Consider the following 20,002-nt stretch of genomic DNA (forward strand, 5'->3'; position numbering starts at 1 on the left):
TGTATGTATGTATGTATTAGATCCATGAATATGCCATGGATACACATGCACACATACATATATTCATGTATGTATGTATGTATGTATGAGATTCTTGAATATGCCATACATATTCTCTCTATCTTTTGCACACAACGAGGATTTGTAATGAATCTAGAAAAAGCTAAGGTCCTTATCTTTTATACATTGTCCCGAGATAGGAGTAAATGTCACCTAATCCTCTCTCATAAACCAGTCGAGGTAGTTGGATTATATGTATATCTAGGAGTCACTTTTAGTGCTCGCTCGGGTAAATTCTCAATGACCCAGGCAGCCAAAGATAGGCTAATGAGAGGGTATGCATCCCTCTTGCTCTTAGAGAGATAATGCCACCAGGTATACTTTCAAGAGCCACGAACTAAGGGATGGCTCTTCGACTCATTAGTGACCCCTTCCCTCATGTATGCATCAGTAGTTTGGGCTCCAAGTCTACCATCTTTAATGTGGACGCAATTAGAGAGACCTTTGGTGACACTGTTATCATGTCAACTCCGAAGCAAATCGACAGTACCACATGCCATTATTAGAGCAAAGTTCACTTTGCCCCCGATGTTAGTAGAAGCACTTTTCCAACTTGTAGTTTTTATTTATAGGATACATAGCCAACCACAAGAGAGGATATCTCGTCAAGCTTTTGAGGCATCCCGATCCCTATATGCATTCGGAGATACTAGCTCTTGGTATAACATTGTAGTGAGTTGGTTACTTGCAAATGGCATATACATTAATAACCTACCTCCCCTTAAATACAACCATGGGATTGATAAAACTTTAATCTCTCATGAGGACCGTAATAAAGTAATACGCCAAGAAATGTGGCAAATTTACACTCAATATAAATGGATCACCCCACGAGAGCCACTCCCATCTAAAATGTTGTACTATAGGAACACTTCATGCTCTTCTCTAAGTTAGGTTTTATTACACGACCAAAATATCTAGATACATTCTTATCAAATGCATTACGGGTTGCCATTGGACAACTTAGGATACCATCTCACCAACTTGAGATTGAGAATGGTCGTACTAATAGAGTCCCTAGAGAGGAAAGGCTATGTAGATTATGTCACATAGAGATGGAGGATGAGTATCATTTTACATGCAAGTGTCCAACTTACGCCGAGATAAGGACGAAATACCAAGACATACTAGGACCCTCTCCCACCCTCTTCAAACTATTAGATACCCCGGATATAAAGAGACTCGGTAGGTATGTCTTAGAGCTAAAACAATATAGTGAGAATAAGGTACAAAACGTTAACCATAACCATTCTAATATTCACTATCATGTAACTAATGAAACTTTTCAGGAACAAGGGGAGATGGTGAATGTGGGCACACCTACACCACTCGGCCTCTCCCTTTCTGAAGCAAAAAAACAAAGAACAACCAAACGCCCTCGGATGTCGGGCTTCAAAGCAACTCGGCGTGGAGTAGAAACAATTAAGAAGATACGGGAATGTGAGTTGCGCCCGCCTATAAGCTATGGTTGGGCTACCTTTTACATTGGGACCACGGGCCACATCCACATCGAAACCCTTCGATGTCCCGCTTCTTTTGAGAGACTTGGATGGAAATGAAACTAGGCCTAGTATAAAGCCATTTCCTTTCTAGAACATGTTTTTTACTAGAACTCTTTAGTGTAAGTTTTTATTTTTTTATTTTTTATTTACTTTCGATAAATGGGTAAACACCCCAATTTTGTTGTAAACCAATTGTTTCATGGACCAATTTTGGTCTTATAAGATGTTAATATTTCTTTCTTTCTCAGACACAAATGTATGTATGTAATAATGTATGTATGCATTAGATCCATTAATATGCCATGGATACACATACATATTCATGTATGTATGTATGTATGTATGTATGTATACATTAACACACACAAATGTATGTATGTATGTATGTATGTATGTATACATTAACACACACAAATGTATGTATGTATGTATGTATGTATGTATGTATGTATGTATACATTAACACACACAAATGTATGTATGTATGTATGTATGTATGTATGTATACATTAGACCCATGAATATGCCATGGATACATATATGTACATACATATTCATGTATGTACATATGTATGTATGTATACATTAGATCCATGAATATGCCATACATATTCTCTCTCTCTCTCTCTCTCTCTCTCTCTCTCTCTCTCTCTCTCTCTCTCTCTCAGAACAGAGTAACACAAAGGTAATTCTCACCTCTCTGTCACAAACACCCTGGTCTTGGTCCCTTTGTTGCCTTCTGTTTTTCTGGGGGGGGTTAAATCTTTTGAAGTGCAGTGTCACCATGGATCCTGGCTATGGTGAACAATTTGGAAGATCTGAAGACCACCACCATAACCATCCTCCTCCTCACTCCCACCTCGGCCATGGCTCTGAACTCGGATTTGAACATAACCACCCTCCTCCTCCTCCTCCTCCGAGGCCCCGCGAGTTTGAAGGAGAATATAGACATGAATTAAGCTTTGAAAGAGAACATAGACATGGAGAAGATGGAAGTGGAGGAAGAAGATATGAAGGAAAAGATGAAGAAGAGAGAGATGGGTTTAGGCCTTTCCATCATAGGCCTCCCCATGAATTCCAAGCTTCTGAGAAGATTCCGCCGAATGCGCAGCATGGCTATGAAGCCTCGGGGAATATTCCCCCCTATGCTCACGGGGAAGCCGAGTATGCGCATGGAGAATCCGAGAATGTTCCATCTTATGCACATGATGTATCGGAGAAGATTCCTTCTTATCGACCTGATAATACCAACGAATCCAAACTGAATGAGCCTTCTGATCAACTTTCCGAATCTGTTACACCATCAGATCCTCTTCCTCAAGGAAGACTGGTCAGAATCTTTTGCAAGGAAAATCCCGATTTTAGCCTTGCTGTGGAGCGGAACATTGTTGCAATGCGAGAATCTAACACGGAGGATGAAGCTCAAGTAGGAGTATACCGATTCGTTTACTTTATCACAACCCTAATGCATTAATGACTAGCGAAATCAATCAGCAAATATCCTAACCAATTAGCATAATCAATTGACTCATTTAATTAGCATAATCCATCAAAAATGAATTCAACTGCAAGGAGAAGCTATAAATGGTACACTCTGCACATTTAATTTGCTATAAGTTCAGTGTACAAGAGAAAAAGAAGCTTTGAATTCTAACATTATAGTTTATCTATGCTATTCAATTGACTCATTTAAATAGCATAATCAATAAAAAAAATTAAATCAACTGCAAGGAGAAGCTATATAAATGGTACTCTCTGCACATGTAATTAGCTCTAAGTGCAGTATACAAGAGAAAAAAAAGCTTTGGATTCCAACATTGCAGTTTATCTATGCTATTTTTCTCGTCTTTGTCTGCAGCAATGGATCAAAGATGCATCATATGGCCTACGTATAAAAGATAGACATGGTTATCCAGCATTCAGCTTGGTAAACAAAAAGACTAAGGCAGTTCTCAAGCATGCCAACGAGAAGGGACAACAGGTTTTTTTTTTATTTCCCATAAAATTTGGAAAAATATAACTATGATTGCTCATTCTTTATCTTTGAGTAGATGTTGAATGTATAAAATGATTTTGGAGAAGAACAGCAGAATACATACACCTTGAGTTGAATGTATATTACAGAACAATCCTTTTGTAACAGTAAAATGTGTTGAAAAGGGGGTATTCTGGTAAACATCCAAAAGTCAGGGGTATCCTGATAAATATCCAAAAGCATGGTTCCTGTATTTTGATACTTGTCTCGACCATTTACACATGATCTTTTTGTAGGTGCTTTTGATGGATTATCAGGCAGATATAAAAGATGAGAGTATTTTGTGGTCGGAGAGTCAAGATTTTGGAGATGGTTTTAAGACCATCCGATCAGCAAGCGACACTCTTCTAAATTTAACTGTTTTTGAAGGCCATAAAAAGATAAGAAATGGGTCTGCCCTAGTGCTTGATACTTGGCATAAAAAGGATCATCAATTATGGAAGCTCTCCCCCTTGTGTAAGTCATATAATGCATTGATAGTTACTGATGAATATTGAAACTTGATGTTGTCTTAAACTGATGGAGTGTTTTCCTTTTGTTTTCTTCAGAAATGTGTTGATGAGAATGGTATGGCTGGCACGTGCCTTCACAATAAGAGGATGTGGTTTTTGCATTTCAATTCTTTCCTTTTACTTGAATATGTATTCCTAATATATGATGTTGTTTGCCTAATGGTAGAGTTTGTGTTTTGTTTGAAAACTTGGGTGTTAAGACTATATATATATATATATATATATATATAGTTTCAATATGCAGTTAAACCCACATTAAGCTCAATGTGGGATGAGACAGATCAAGTAAATGCCCCAATTAATTTCAACGTGTATGTGAACCTACATATATAGGATGGCTTTTTGTGAAAAATACACCTTATAATTTTAAAGATGAGCATAACTTTTTGTACAACTATTAGTATTTTATGCAACCAATGTCTATACATCAAAATGGACTTCACTAAGTTGAATGTGATAAGTAGAGTTGTGTTCCCAAGGGCGCTCAAAAACCACTTTAAGAGAGTACCTCATATATTGTCCGAAGAGCATTATAATCGGCATTACGCCTACATTTGGAAGTAACTGTTTGAAAATTTTGGACATGTAGAAGTTTGTCAGTGTGAAGGTGGTTGTACGACAAATATGAATATGGCTTGCTTATCCTCAAACAGCATATATTTTTATCCTTTTAGCTGTGACGTGAACTTTGCAAATACTGGTTCACCCAAAGCATAATGGTTCTGAAGTATGTGCACTGTCTCATGAAAGAAAAATGGGGGAACTCATTGTTGGCACACACAAATGCAAGAAGGATCTTAAGGCGCATGCCAAGAGTATAGAGTTGGGCAGCTATTTCAATACAGCAAAAGTTGCCCAGACCTAGATAGGACAAGTAGAGAAGAACATTGTGATCTGCTTTAGGTGCCACCACAATAAGTCACCACCCAATTCAAGAAGTTAAAAAGAATAGATCGGAGGCAAACCAAAGTTTATTTATTTAACTTAAGATATGCAGTAACTCTCAGCACAAAATATCATAAGCAAGATGAGTGTAGGGAGAGGCAATATTTGCTGACGCTAAAAGTATGGAGTGACATTGTAATTCAACACATGAGCATAAAGATAAGACTATATTTTTCAAGTGCGTCAGCGATCTCTGCCTTCAGAAGTGAGACAAAGAGGCCAAAGCCACATGAGATAGGGGAGAGAAGAAATGAAATACTTATAATAATCTGGCGTACATAAAAAATTGTACCAGAACAGTCGTGCTTAACAAAGATGCACATCTAATGGGTACTCTTGAAAAGTATTATCCATTCTTACATTGGAGCTTTTATAATTACATATCTATATATCAGATTACGCTGACAGTTTTGTCTTCTTCACATGGTAGTAAAGCCTATAGACAAATTGGGGCTCGGTCTTGGTACATTTTGAAGTACAAATATACTCGTCAGTCTCGGTAGTAGTTGAACTTCGTGTTCCAATTTTTTTCCTTTTCATGAGGAAGGAAATGTGACTTCATTTTATAGCAAAGAACATCTGCACATTTGGAGGACATTAAAATGATCACCTTTTAGCTACAAATGTTCAATATAGATGTTTTTCGTGTTGACTTCAACCTCGACAATGCACTTGGACTTGTGGCATCGCTTGTTCGGGATCAGCATGTCCAATCAGTTCATCAAGACGCTCTGAACAAAATCAAAGAAACAGATTGCATTACAATATGTTCAGCATCCATTCTGAAAACTCCTCTGTTTTGCAAATATTTGTCATTGTATGCTTCAAAATACAGAATGTTTTCAAAATCTTGCAGATGCTTTTAATATTATTTATACACAGAAAATTCCAAAACTATGACTGAGTTTGAAAATCACTGGAAGATTCATGTGCTACAAGATTTATTATTCGGGTTATTTTTTAGACTTAGGGGGTATTCTACTAAGACACAGCAAGTTAGACCAAAACTAATTAGGGTATGCTTTCTATCGTACCTTTAAGGTGCAGAATAGCTTGTGTGATTTCCTTCAGAAACAATGTTGTCTGATTTCCCACTATTGATGATGTGAACTTTTTGGAAGGAAGAGCTTGCATTCTGGGTTTATGAGCATCTTTTCGCTGGAATTCTTCATAAACGCCACCTTTTTCATCATAATTTCTGCATGAGTCCACCTCAAGGTGCTTCAAGTTCCTTGATCCACTTTTTGATCTTTCTCTTGGCCTGAACCTAGGCTCAAAGTTTTCACAAAACCTATCTAACTCTTCTTTGTCTTGCACTCGATTAAAATTTGAATTTTTGTGTGGTTTTCTTTGCATAGCTTGCTTCCAACCAAACTCCTCAGAAGCACATCCATCATTCATATCTGAAGTCTGGTCGGCACCATACATCTCAAATGGCAACATGTTTTCTTTGCTATTTGAATCATTATCATCCCAAGCAGCGAATTCATCAGGAGAACATGATATTGATGATGATGATGATGGCAGGTGATGCCGATCATTTGTCAGGCATGTCGATGGCCTCTTCATGTGCTTTTTCTCTTTCCTATATTTGTCATGAATTGGAGTAGATCGTTGGACTATCAATGGAGATTTTTTATGCATTTTCTTCAGTTGAACATGATCTTGACGAATAATTGGGCTAGACTGAGGACGGATGGACATTTTTCTGAGAGAATCTTCCAATGTTCTTGATTTCTTCAAAGAGGCTTTGAGCTGTGTTCTTCTTTGCCTCAAGGATGATACCGTCCAAAAGGGAGGGTGATGTTGTGTAAAGGTAGTGAAATGTTGTTTGTCCTCAAGCACGCCCATAAGCTTATTGTCGACATTGTCTCTAAGGTCAATAAAACGTAAAATTGGCCATTCTTCCATCACATCAAGCAACATCTTCCCACTCATTCTTGTGATCTGATTGCCTCTCAAATTCAAAGCTGTTTTTTAGTACCACATACCATAAATAAGCATTGAGAACATCATCCCGTAGAGACTACAGAAACATAAAGTTAATCAAAAACTTTCTACCTTCAAGCGGGGTACCAATCCTCAAGATTGTGCAGATAGTCTGTATACTTGAGTCTGAGAGATAGTTCAAAGAAAGGTCGAGAGCAGTCAGACCTTTGGGTTTCATTGTCAATGCATTCACTCCTTTTGAACTCCTTAAACTCCCTTGCCAATCTGCTTGAGCTCTTCTGCTTACATGTGCCTTCAAGATCAAATCCATCATCAGCATGCTCTGAGAGCACCAATGTCTTGTTTAATGGAATGAACGGGATAACATTTAATTCTATCCAGAAAGAATAGAAGATTGGAACCTTGAGTATTGCACTTATGAGAGGAGAAATTGAATCAGTTAATCCGCATGCAGAAAGATTAAGAATCTCTAATTGCGCACATTCCTGCAAACTTTTACCCTGTCAATTAATGGAGCAACTCAGACTTCTGCTTTCAGTGACTTGCCTCCATGAACAACAAAAAAGAGCAAAGACAGTAGAAGCATTGCTAAGACCAGAAACAGATGTTAGCAATAAACTTTTATAACTAACCAGAATTTGGAGACCATGATCTCTAAGCTCACTATTGGCAAACGACAATCGCTTCAATGTTGTTGATTGGCCTAATTAGATGCAATAAAAGAATCAAATCCAACAAGCAAAAAGCGCTGTGCTGTAAAATATATTTATAGTAACTGAACCACATTGTACTGCATTATATGGACATGCAGAGATTTACTTGTACATGCCTAAAGGTAGAATGTGCCATGAATTGGCAAGATTGGGGCTAGATCCAATCATTTGTGCCATGTGGTATAAATAAATATTCTGTTTCAAATAATCGTCAACATGGTCATAGTTTTGCTGATGAAACCGTCAAGTGAATGGGAAAATATACACAAATGTGCTTCCTAGGGTAAAAATTAGATGTAAAAAGATGCTGGACAAACAGAAAAATAAGTGTTCTCTTGAAGACATTAGTCTCGCACTAGGTAACTCATGAGAGAAACAAACAGTAAAGCTTGATCAGGGAAGGGATAAACTCCCTCAAGTGGGAGTCTGGGTGTGTGAGTCTAAAATATAGATGAAAAACTGTGGACAATCACTTATGGTTGGAAGTCAGGTAAAGACAAGCAAATATTGCATACAACATTAAAACATGTAACCATGCAAATGAGCGTCATTATGCAATCAAGATGGAAGAACATGTTGTGGTAATCATCCACATATACACATATCTATCATAATGCACAGAATAGGTGCAGACATTTTTAAGTGCTATGACCCATGATAAAAATATAAAAGAGAAAATTACGAAATCCAAAAGAAATTCTTTTATGCATTGCCTTATAAATGAAGACCCATGGGACATGCAATCCACTGGTGCACACATACACCACGTAAAACACATATAGATATATTTTACAAGATCAAAATCTACTTAATATGCATACACTCATACTTCACATTAGTGGGAGGGAAATTTACTTAGTGTGGAAACTGATCTCATGCAGCAGAAAAATCAAATACAAGGCCTCTAGGATGAGTCTACCAAGAAAAATCTTTAAATTTCAAACGAAATTTTATGCAATTGGGAAAATCATTGCTAGCAAAGATGTATTATGAGAAAATAATGAATCAATGTGATTTGTATGACGAGTTCTGGTGTTGGATCAATCTTCAGGATTGCTTCTCATATTAAATAATCTCATTTCTATTAATAGCAGTAAGTTTTTTGCCTACGAAAATGTGCTGTAAGGAGAATACAAGAAAACTAGAAGAAAACCCACATTCAAACGAGTTCATAAATTTACATACTGATGGATTCTGCAATTATTTTCAGATCTCTCTCCCACAATGCAAACCCCAGCTCCAACTCTTGCAGCCATCCTCCACTTGCTAAACACCATGCTAAACTTCTGCAGAAAACAAATCCAAGAACCTTATAGCCTCAGCTAAATCCAACTCCACTTGCATCACAACATTGAAAATCAATGCTTACTTGGAAAATGAAAATAGTGTATCCGAATGCCTGTACCCAAGGAATCCCAGAGTTCTGTTTTCTGCAACATATTCAAGCCTAAGAAATCAGATGAACAAAGAATATGATGAAAATATAGCATATATTAGAAAACAGTTACATATAGGTGAATAGAACCTGCAATCCGCTTTTGTAATTCCACATAACTCTGGAACAAGTGTAAACTAGAAACACTGGTTTTTTTCAGTATTTTTGCAATTCCCAGAAGATCGAGAGCAATCAGTTCATTCACGTTTTTCTGCAAAACATAGATAGTAGTAGACTTGAATATATGAAAACAAGTAATGCCGAACTTCAAGTTTGTGATGTTAAAGTCAAATGTCTCAAAATCAGACTGCTAGATAATAGTAATAAATCTGAGTACCAGTAAAAACTACCAACCATATGCTTTCTATTTTCCTCTATTTATGTATAATTTACATGAGAATGGATCTTTCCTAAATGTCTATTCTACAATCATAAACATGCTGCTCTTTACACACGTACCCTCGCAGTTTAAATTCCGCCTAAGAAGCATTCATCAAGCGTTCATGAAGCCTCAAGCGTTACTACGAGACCATTACATTTAGACATAAATTCAGTGTTTATGCAAGGCAAACTAGTTCGCCACAGGTATTCTTAACTTCAACCAAGGCTTCCTTCATTATTATCTCTAGTATGCTCTCACACATTATATTTGTGCATAGTATTAAGGATGGCATGCTGAGACTTATGTCCAATAAAAAATAAAGAAATATATGGTCAGAAGATAGATGCATATGCAATCTCAATCCCACTGTTCAACCAGTATAAATGATATATAAGGCAAGAATACCTCCTTCCAAAAAAACATAGTAGTAGTGCATGCACAATGTTTTTGGGGATCCCCTTAATTTCCTACATTTGTACTGAGTCTTACATCAAAATAGTTTCATGCATATTCTTTAGAATACTGAAGGATTATTCTGAGGTATAGTACATATACGTTTGTCTGTAAAAATATCCATTATCCACTGTTTGTAACAACAATAATAGCTAATCAAAGGGGTTCTAAAAATTATAAAACCGTTGAGACTTAAAATTGCTTATTGGTGTGCAGGTCCTAATGGTTTAGAATGTTGACTGCACAGAGACTAAGAATAAAGGTTAAGGGTACATTTCATGTGAACACTCATAATGCAGTAAAGATACCTTGATTTCGTTCTTCTGAAAAGTTCTTCTTTTGTGACTTCTAGGTTTAGAGAGCTGCCTCAATCTAGGGCTGAGTGTGGGATGCCTTCCCTCAACCATAACTACTTTGCGAAATTTTTATGGAAAATTCATGGCCTCAAGAGATCAAGCTGATATGAACATCTGGGTTTAGTTCAACCTAAAATACAAGCAAATTCAAGACCGATCTATGTTCTCAAAAATTTATATGATAAGCATGTGAGAGAGAGAGAGAGAGAAAGAGAGATGCTATATCTCAAGAATTGGATGCAGACATATTATAACTTCAATGAGACTAAACTAAGAGTTTGAAGCTAGGAGTATTGAAAGGAAATAAAGGGAAAAAACAGCAAAATGGAGAGCACAACATAATTATTACAGTAAATGAGTATGGGATGTTCTGTATATTACCAAACGTTATTGCACACAGAGCAGAGATAGATAGATTTTTTATCATCCTTAGAGATCAAATAACAGAGAGAATTTGTGTGCGCGTGTGTAAAACGAGTATTGTGAAAAATGTAAAAAGAGTGTAACATGAGTTAATGAAGAATATGATCAAGGCTAGAGATTATAGGTGTATAATCATGAAAATATGTCTCCTCTTGTCTGTCTATCTGCAATAGAGTCTCTTATACTATGAGAAAGACTCCTCGATTACCTTTGGTGTTCAGAATCCACCATCATATAAAATGGCCCAAATGGATCGACTAAAAATAGGCATTATAAATTGGTCTAAACTGCTCACATGCTAGCATCCAGCATATGAATCAAGTGGAGTACAATAAATCCTTTCCAGTGGAGTCATATATATAGCTATATCTGAAAATTGTGAGCATGAACCAAGTGTTTACTTCTATAAATGCTCTCGAGTTGAGTCATATATTTCTCTGTGTATCTGCCCATTTGATGTATGTGTGGAAAATATGAACACCCATCAATGAAGGATGTAAAATTTCATCACAAAAAAATGTCTACCTGTATCAGATATGGTGACTGGAGCATTGATCTCAATAGATCAAGTTGTTCTCATCATAAATAGGTTTCAAAGAAGAAAAGTATATGTTCAACATAAGCTGTAACATAAACTGAAAATGCATTTTGTGTCTTCTTTTGTTTGTATGAAGCGCATATAAAGGGAAAAGAAAAACGCAAACCACTGATGGATTCTCTACATACAACTAAATACAAAGGAAAAAGAAAGATCTGCATTTTTTTGTAAACAACCACAACCAAAAGGAAAAGAAAAAAAAATTGCATTGCTACGAACACATGAGAAGAAAAGAGAAAATTATGGCTGTTTCTGTAAAGAATCACATGAAAAGGGAGAGTCCTTTTCTCCAATCCAAATGGAAGAGGGGGAGAAAAATGCCTATATTTCTTCAGCATACAATTAAATACATTCAAGGAGGAATTACAGAAAAAAGAAAAAGAAAACAGAGTGCATAAAGCTCAATCTTCAACAGGAGAATGTAAAGCAGATGCTAACCTGTAGTAAATGTGAGAGATGGCTGATGATTTTCCGGACCAATGGAAGTCTTCTTCTTCTTCTTCTTCTTCTTCAGTTATTGGAATGCTTAAGAGGAAGAATTAGGGCATGGGCATGGATTGATGGAGCTGAGGGGAACTGCTGCCCATAACTGTAACTGCTCCATGTGATGATGATATACATATGGATGGGCTTAACGAGACAACAACATTAATAATAGTAGTAGACCTACAGTTCCCATAATTTGCAAAACTGGGCCTCCACAAGTTTGAGAGCCACCTGAGTCGAGACCTGGTCTTGTCGGGGGGGTCAATGGCCATCTATGAGAGACAAGAGCATACCCCATTGCGAGAATCGAACTTTTGAGAGAGAGAGAGAGAGAGAGAGATCTTTCTAACATTCGATTGCGACCTATGATACCTCTTGCCCATTTACCCTCGGACAGAAATTTGCAATTCGAGGTTGTTGATTCCTATGAGATGGGAGCATATCCCATAGCAAGCATCAAAACTAGAGAGAGAGAGAGAGAGAGAGAGAGAGAGAGAGAGAAAGAGAAAGAAAGATATATTAACGTCTTCTTAAGGCCAAAATTGGCCCATGAGACAGTTGGTTTACAACAAAATTGGTATTTATCCAATCATCAGAACTAAAATAAAGTAAAAATAGAACTTAAACTAAAAGAGTTCTAGTAGTGTACAAAATGTGGTATACTCGATAAAAGGAAGTGACTTTGCACTAAGCCTAATTTCATTTCCACCCAAGCCTCTCGAAAAGAAGTGGGAGGTCAAAGGGTTTTGGTGTGGTTGTGACCCATGGTCTCAATGTATAGTGCCCCAGCCATGGCTTCTAGGCGGTGTAGCTCACGTTCCCTTATTTTCTTTATTGCTTCTACACCACGTCGGGTTGGTTTGAAACCCGACATCCGAGGGCATTTGGTTCTTCTTTGGTTTTTTGCTTCATCACGAAAAAGGCCAAGTGGTGCAGGTGTGTCGACATTGGGTGTCTCCCCCTGTTCTTGGAAAACTTCATTTCTTACATGTTGGTGAGCATTAGCAACATTATTGTCAACATTTTGTAACTTATTCTCTCTGTGTTGTTTTAGCTCTAGGATGTATCTGCCTAATTTCTTTATATCTAGAGTATCTAATAGTTTGCCAGGAAGGGTAGGAGAGGAACCAAGTATGTCTTGGTATTTTGCCCTTATCTCGGCATAGGTGGGACACTTGCATGTAAAGTGGTACTCATCCTCTATCTCTATGTGGCATAACCTACATATATGTTCCTCCCAAGGGACTCCATTAGTACGATCATTCTCAATCTCAAGTTGGTGAGATGATATTCTAAGTTGTCTAATGGCAACCCTTAGTGCATGTGGTAAGAATACATCTAGATATTTGGGTCGCATAATAAAACCTAACTTAGAGAATTGCATGAAGTGTTCCTTATAGTACAACAATTTAGATGGGAGTGGCTCTAGTGGGGTGATCCATTTATACCAAATGTAAATTTGCCATATTTCTTGGCGTATTACTTTATTGCGGTCCTCATGAGAGATTAAAGTGTTATCAATCGTGTGGTTGCACCTAAGGGGAGGGAGGTTATTAATGTCTAGACCGTTCGCAAGAAGTCAACTCACCATCATGCGATACCATGAGCTAGTATAGCTGGACTCATATAGTGATCGAGAGGCCTTAAAGGCTTGATGGGATATTCTATCATGTGGTTGGCTATGTATCCTGTGTATAAAGACTACAAGTTGAAAAAGTGCATCTACTAACATCGGGGGTAAAGTGAACTCAACCCTAATAATGCCATGTGGTACTGTTGATTTGCTTCGTAGTTGGCGTGATAACATTATCACCAATGGTCTCTCTAATTGCGTCCACATGAAAGATGGTAGTCCTGGAGCCCAAACCACCGATGCATACATGAGGGAGGGAGTCACTAATGAGTCAAAGAGCCACCCTTAAGTTTGTGGCTCTTGAAAGTATGCTTGATGGCATTGTCTCTCGAGGAGTGAGAGGGATGCATGTCCTCTTGTAAGTCTATCCTTCGATGCTTGTGTCATCGAAAATTTACGTGAGTAGGCATTGAAAGTGACTCCGAGATAGACATATGATCCAACTACCTCAATTGGGCTATGGGAGATAGTTAGGTGACACTTAGCTCTAACTTGGGCCGATGTGTGGAAGATAAGGACTTTAGTTTTCCCTAGATTCACTGCCAATCCTCGTTGTGCGCAAAAGTCATCTAAGGCATTAAGGTGCCTTCATAGAGGAAAACTATGTCCTATGCATAGAGCAAGATACGAACCTATGTATCCCCAAGGACTACTCTATTGCCTCCCTTACAAGAAATAAAATCCGTGATCTCATCAATGTAGATCCCAAAAAGAGTCGGAGATAGGGGCAACCTTGTTTTACACCAATAGTACTAGTGAAACAAATTGGATAAGCCACCTAGGCATCAAACACACCAGGACACTTGTTCATATAGTGCGTAGATGGCCCAAACCATGTCATCTAGTATCCTCAAGCTTTTAAGCCTATCAAACAACCACTCTCTAGGGACCATGTCAAAGGCTTTGCGGAAGTCCACAAAACAACAATATAATTTCTTCTTGCGAGCCTTAGTCTAGTCAATTAAGCATCTAAGTGTGAAGATATGATCAATAGTGGAGAAGGCTCGTCTAAAGCCAGCCTGTTCAGGTGCACGAAGATTTAGGGTCTCCATATAATCGCTAAGCTCTGCCTTCATTACTACACCATATAATTTAGCAAGGGTATGACCTATCATAATGGTCCTATAGGTATTTGGGTCCATGGGGTCCCTGCCTTTATGTATAGGGGTCACTGTGTTCATAGTCCATTGTGGTGGAAAACCCTCCGCAAGAGCACGATTGAATATTAGAGTTAGCAAGGGAGCTAGGCACTCTCTCGCATATATGATGTGTTCTGCTCGCAATCCTGTGTGGTCCATGGACTTCCTATGTTGTAATTTCTTTATGACCTTCGTGACCCTAGAGGTCATGAAAAGTGTCCCCACAATAGGTCGGGGTGTAGAAGGCATTGGAATGGGTGGTTGGTTTGGGATTCGGTAAAGTCTCTTTGTATATGTGTGCCAGGTTTCGGGATCTTCGATGGGTGTTTGTGGTCTTGGTTTCCATAATCTCTTCCATGCAATGGCGCAATCACTACTCATGAGCATATGGTAGAGTTCCCAATATTGGGATGCCTCCCATGCTCGTCTCTTATGACGTGTCATCGTGCGCATTTCTTTGCGAGCTTGTACTGAGGTAATACTACCACTGAGTTGCGATTTGTAAGTTGTCTATGTAAGTTCCTACAATCCTCATCATACCATCTATTTTGTGGCATAGATCCTAATCTACCTTGATTGGAGTGTTTCGTATATGGGAAATTGCTAACTGTTGCGGAGTGAAGGATATGTGTGAGTTTCGTACTAAGGCTCTCTAAGGATGTGTGTGTGTGTGTGCGAGAGAGAGAGAGAGAGAGAGAGAGAGAGAGAGATTGTTCAAAATGTTCAAATGATGAGATGGAGATATTGTTCCAATTTTTACGTTATTGGGGTCTACAACACAATTGGAATATGCGTAATGCTTTCATGTTTGATAATAGACATGGGGTGAAAGCCTATATAAAGAAGCTTAACAGTATTCTCATGTGAAATTTTTGGATGTTAGAGCATGTGGGGATCATTTCCTCAAATGCATATTCAAGTTTTTTAGTAGCATTACAGAACGTCCCTCTCCCTACATAGGGATATGATAGGTAGAGGAGACTAAGAAGTGTTGTAACTAAGTGGATTTTACATACAATTAATATAATTGTGTGCTTTTACCGAGAGAGAGAGAGAGAGAGAGAGAGAGAGAGAGAGAGAGACCTTTCTATCATTTGATTGCAATCTATGAGACCCCCCCCCTGCCCATTTGCCCTCGATTGGAAATTTATGACTCAGGGTTGTCCATCCCTATGAGATGGGAGCATAGCCCATAACGAACATCAAACTATAGACAGGTAGATAGAATCAATCAATCTTTTTTAGTGTCCATAGAGAGGCTCGATATTGACCCGTAGGACCTAAGTACAAAAGTTATCTTCATGTGTGTCTTCTTCGTAAGAAGGGACATTCATAGTTTGAAGCACCACGTCTCGGTGTGTGAATCAGGCAGACACATATGAGGTCAACCTTCTAAGTGTTCTCTTTTAGAGAGAGAGAGAGAGAAAGCATATCTACAAAAGTTGAAGGAAGTACTAATGTGGTAATTTTCTTTATTAAAGCAAGTGGAAATTCATTCCTCAATGGAGTGTTCGTCTTGCCTATTGGCAATTCAACATGTTCCACTACCCATGTAGTGTAGTTAGAACTTAGTGGGTGACCATACTCCATTGTCACACCCATTGTAAGTAATGTTTTTTACACACATTTATTAATATAATTGTGTGTTTTCACCCAAAAAAAGAGAGAGATAGAGAGAGAGAAGAGATATTTCTAACATTCGATTGTGATCTATGAGACCTCTTGCCTATTTGCCCTCGAACGAATATTATGCCTCAAGGTTGACCATCTTATGAGCTGGGAGCATAGCCAAAATTGAGCGTCAAACTAGAGAATATATATTTAGTTAATTATTTATTTATTTAACGTTCAATTGGGCTCTATGAGACCTACCCATTTTCCCTTGAATGAAAATTTAAACTTCTTGACAGTTGGTCGAACCACCATAAGTTTTGGACAGCCTGCTACTTCCTTTGCCCTGTCGACGTGGGGAAACCTTCTTTTTCAACGCCATAATATATGTATATATATCCATCATCATGTTGAGCACCCATTCATTTTATGTGCAGTTCCTCGACACAATGCCAACCAAACTCTATAGTAAAATTCCCACACGGGAATCAATGCTTAGCTCTCAAACCAAAGTTGATTTTTAACAGGAGAATTGTTTTGAGCCCATTTCTGTTAGCATGAATCCTTCATTGGGAAGTCACTTGCTACTTAGATTCAATTTGGTTTATCTTAATTAGCATTAGCTATTGATAAACATGAACTTGTAATACAATGGGAATTTAAAGGCATTAATAGATTCACAATTTTCATAGATTGCGGCACTAGGACTCCACAAGTTCAATGGTCATCTATGAGGTGAATAAGACATTAATAGACCCACAATTTTCATCGGCACTAGGTCTCCACAAGTTGAAGAGTGGCGATATCATTGATCCATTTGCTATAAAAAATGGAAATCCCCCTCAGTCAAAGGAAGTGATAAATATTTATTTAGCTTTAATGGTGCATGACGACACCTCGAGTTATTGGACGTTTCTTTTGGGAATATATTAATCTTTAGCGGCTTTATTTAACAAGCTATGGTTTTGATTATTGAACATAATCGACCACACAACGAAAACAAGCTTTTGAGACCCAATGATTTTCTCATATGCATAAAAAGTAAGTTGGTATAGCTCTGAGAGATAGGGTTTATATTCTCATTCTTATGTAATATGTAGTACTAGCTTGTAGATATGGTTAAATCATGGCATCGTGGTACAAAAAGTATTGTCTTTGACACAACCCATTTATTATTGTTTTGGTTATATGTGGTGAAAGTTTCATCTCACAAATTTTCGGTTTGTAATAACTACAAATTCGGCACTTGATGGGCTCTTTAATCAAATCAGGGATCATAGTACATGTTGAGTTTGCAAGGATTGATCGAAATTCTAAATAAAATAATGCATAGTTGGTAGAAAAATCCGATCACCTATGCACTTGTCGCCCTTGGGATATGGAAACATACATACTTATTACAATTCAATTTTTTGTTTAAATCATTCTTTATGTAGTGTGGCTATTGAAACTATCACACGCCACTGTCATAAGAGGTAAAGTACACCCTTTTATGATTTCGGTTATGAATACTATGGGGCATCATCACATCTCACCTATAACTATTCACACTCACTAGACTCACACAGGTTCGGAATGCTAAGGTTTGCAAGGTTTTTCTTAAAAAGTTTAGATGACTATGCTGGTAACAACCCTATTAACATCATTAGTGCCTCCTTGGGATTATCCTAACTATGATATATGTGAAGTGTTTTGTACTTACATGATGTTTGTCTATTTATTCTTATTCCATCTTCCTCCAACAATCAAGCTTGCACATGAAAAGTGATTAATATCTACTACCAAAAAAAGGTCACTTTGGAGAAACTTATATACTTTATGCACAATTATAATTTTCCCTTGGTTATGATGAGATTATTTCGTGATTAAAATCACTTTCTCTTGGTATGTATACATAGCACAATAATGATGAGGAAACAACAAATAGAAGATTACAAGGACGCCAAAAAGCTATAAGTATCAATTTTGATACATACATGTTATTTAGTGGTGTCTATATGTATATAAACAAGGCATGCGTGCTAAAGCACGATCATGTAAAAGCATTGCCTATATGTCTCATCTTAAAATATCTTTATGGTTAGAGCGGATAGAGTCATGCCTTAGAGGAGTAGGTCATGGGTCTAAGGTCTAAACCAACTTATCCAATTCAAGGTTCGTATAAGAAATAAAAACAAGTACATTGATTTAGAATGGTTGTATGGCATGCCTAAATGCAAACATGTATTATGGGCATGTGGATGCACATTCAAGTCCTCCTTCTATCTTTCTACCCTCGAAATATTTCTATCTTATGATAAAGACGCATAATGTTACCACTAGTAAATATCATGGAACACAAATTTATGTCAAGTAAATGCAATGCTAGGACAAGCTTATGTTGGCCGATGCATTCAAAAGTTCATGGTAAATATTTGTAATGAGGTGTGATATTTATGTTCATGGAATGAATAGATGATGGGATAGCTGAGCAAATTTGAGTACAACGGAATCAAGGTTAATAGCAATACATAAACGTGACAAAAAACTTTGGGACATACTAATTGTACTATCAAGCTTGTAAAAAATCTCCGACTTTGCTTAGAGTTGCTTTTTGTTACTCATGTTTTTAGTAATATAGTGTGTGATATGTTGTTCTTCAAGCATTGGGCGTCAAATGTCAACGCTAATACGTGTACTTATGTTGTGTAAGCAATTGGTTGAACACAATGATGGATGGATCGATTTCTTGACCAGCAACGATATAATGAATGGATGAAGGTTTTCTTGCTTGGAAGTTAGTAGTTGGGAGCATATCCATGATATAATGATTGCTTGTCCCAAGGCAACTAGTCAAATGAAGGTCAAGGACTGATGAAATTAGAAGCCATAATCTTGTGGTTATTTTGAATCTATTTCTTGGATGAAGGTTCGGTGCTTACTTCGTTTTGATACACTTATCAACCAAAGGTTGAGAATGGTTTATAGAAGGAGATTGTCATTCTTTGGAGGAAGGTTGGCAATTTCATTTAGGTAGGGGCCAACCAACAACCCTAGTGAGTAGCTACATGTCGTATTAACAATGGTGATCCTTGTAAGATAAAGGCATGAGATTGGCAATAGGAGATTTACACATTCTTTGTTTGTGAGGTTGGGAAAATAGAAGCCAACCTCGACAATTAATTGGTCAATAAGAGTTTATTCATTCATTGGAAAATCAAGGAAGTCGAGGTCTAGGAATGGATGATAGGAATCTATTCTCGTCCCCCAACTTCAAACTTCTCCAACGTTGTTTGTTGTGTGGAAGATAGTAAGTCGCATTCTGCATAATGCTCTAACATTGAGGATTCCTCAATCATGACATGATAAGGGCCCTAAGTATCTTGATGTGGTCTCATTCCGCTACCATCTTGTCCATCACCTATAACACCCTCCTCCTCCCTTACCCTAGCTACATCGTACATGACACACATTTTCTCTGTTTTCCACTTGTAACCAAACAGAGAGGATGGTTAAAATCTTGCATGGTAAGAAGGAACTATGATCCAACAACATGATATGACAAAAAGTCGGATCATGTTACAATAGCCGAACACATGGATGTGATGGGATCATGGTATCACAACATAACGAGGAGGTAACCGAGATCAAGCTGCATGAGACAATGCACGATACAACAAAAAGTCAGGATGAACCCGCGTGTTATGATATGCGAAACCGCATGGATGCGGAGGAATCATGGCATCGCAAAACATAACAAAGGGTGTCTAAAGGAATTTGATCGTGTCAC

The 20,002-nt window shown here is 37.7% G+C and overlaps 2 protein-coding genes across 2 annotated transcripts; one reads left to right on the forward strand and one right to left on the reverse strand.

The window, feature by feature from the left end:
* The first annotated feature begins 2,281 nt into the window (after positions 1-2,281).
* LOC147860738 (uncharacterized) lies at positions 2,282-4,503 on the forward strand. Its single transcript, XM_087323976.1, has 4 exons — positions 2,282-2,988; positions 3,421-3,543; positions 3,834-4,053; positions 4,146-4,503. Coding segments are annotated over exons 1-4 (987 nt in total). The 5' UTR covers positions 2,282-2,346; the 3' UTR covers positions 4,148-4,503.
* Positions 4,504-5,297: 794 nt separating this feature from the next.
* LOC147860739 (uncharacterized) lies at positions 5,298-11,920 on the reverse strand. The gene is made up of 10 exons (XM_087324015.1): positions 11,803-11,920; positions 10,296-10,473; positions 9,243-9,363; positions 9,087-9,147; positions 8,903-9,003; positions 7,637-7,707; positions 7,406-7,504; positions 7,116-7,296; positions 6,089-7,024; positions 5,298-5,785 (listed from the first exon to the last, which is right to left on the reverse strand). Exons 2-10 carry the CDS (start codon positions 10,392-10,394, stop codon positions 5,709-5,711), a joined length of 1,746 nt encoding a protein of 581 aa, XP_087180141.1. The 5' UTR covers positions 10,395-10,473; positions 11,803-11,920; the 3' UTR covers positions 5,298-5,708.
* Positions 11,921-20,002: the final 8,082 nt, after the last annotated feature.

The sequence above is a fragment of the Azolla caroliniana genome, unplaced genomic scaffold (genome assembly GCF_043228905.1).
Source record: "Azolla caroliniana isolate FFs.n. ecotype wild unplaced genomic scaffold, voAzoCaro1.0.p SCAF_8, whole genome shotgun sequence".
Classification (NCBI taxonomy): Eukaryota; Viridiplantae; Streptophyta; class Polypodiopsida; order Salviniales; family Salviniaceae; genus Azolla; species Azolla caroliniana.

Excerpts from the sequence above, each read along its gene's own strand:
- LOC147860739 (XM_087324015.1), bottom strand. The coding sequence starts at position 10,394 with ATGGTTGAGGGAAGGCATCCCACACTCAGCCCTAGATTGAGGCAGCTC. Across the intron at positions 9,364-10,295 it reads TTCAGAAGAACGAAATCAAG|AAAAACGTGAATGAACTGAT; the intron begins GTATCTTTACTG and ends TATGTTTTGCAG. Across the intron at positions 7,708-8,902 it reads AATAATTGCAGAATCCATCA|GCCAATCAACAACATTGAAG; the intron begins GTATGTAAATTT and ends GCATCTAATTAG.
- LOC147860738 (XM_087323976.1), top strand. The coding sequence starts at position 2,347 with ATGGATCCTGGCTATGGTGAACAATTTGGAAGATCTGAAGACCACCAC. Across the intron at positions 2,989-3,420 it reads ACACGGAGGATGAAGCTCAA|CAATGGATCAAAGATGCATC; the intron begins GTAGGAGTATAC and ends CTTTGTCTGCAG. Across the intron at positions 3,544-3,833 it reads CCAACGAGAAGGGACAACAG|GTGCTTTTGATGGATTATCA; the intron begins GTTTTTTTTTTA and ends ATCTTTTTGTAG.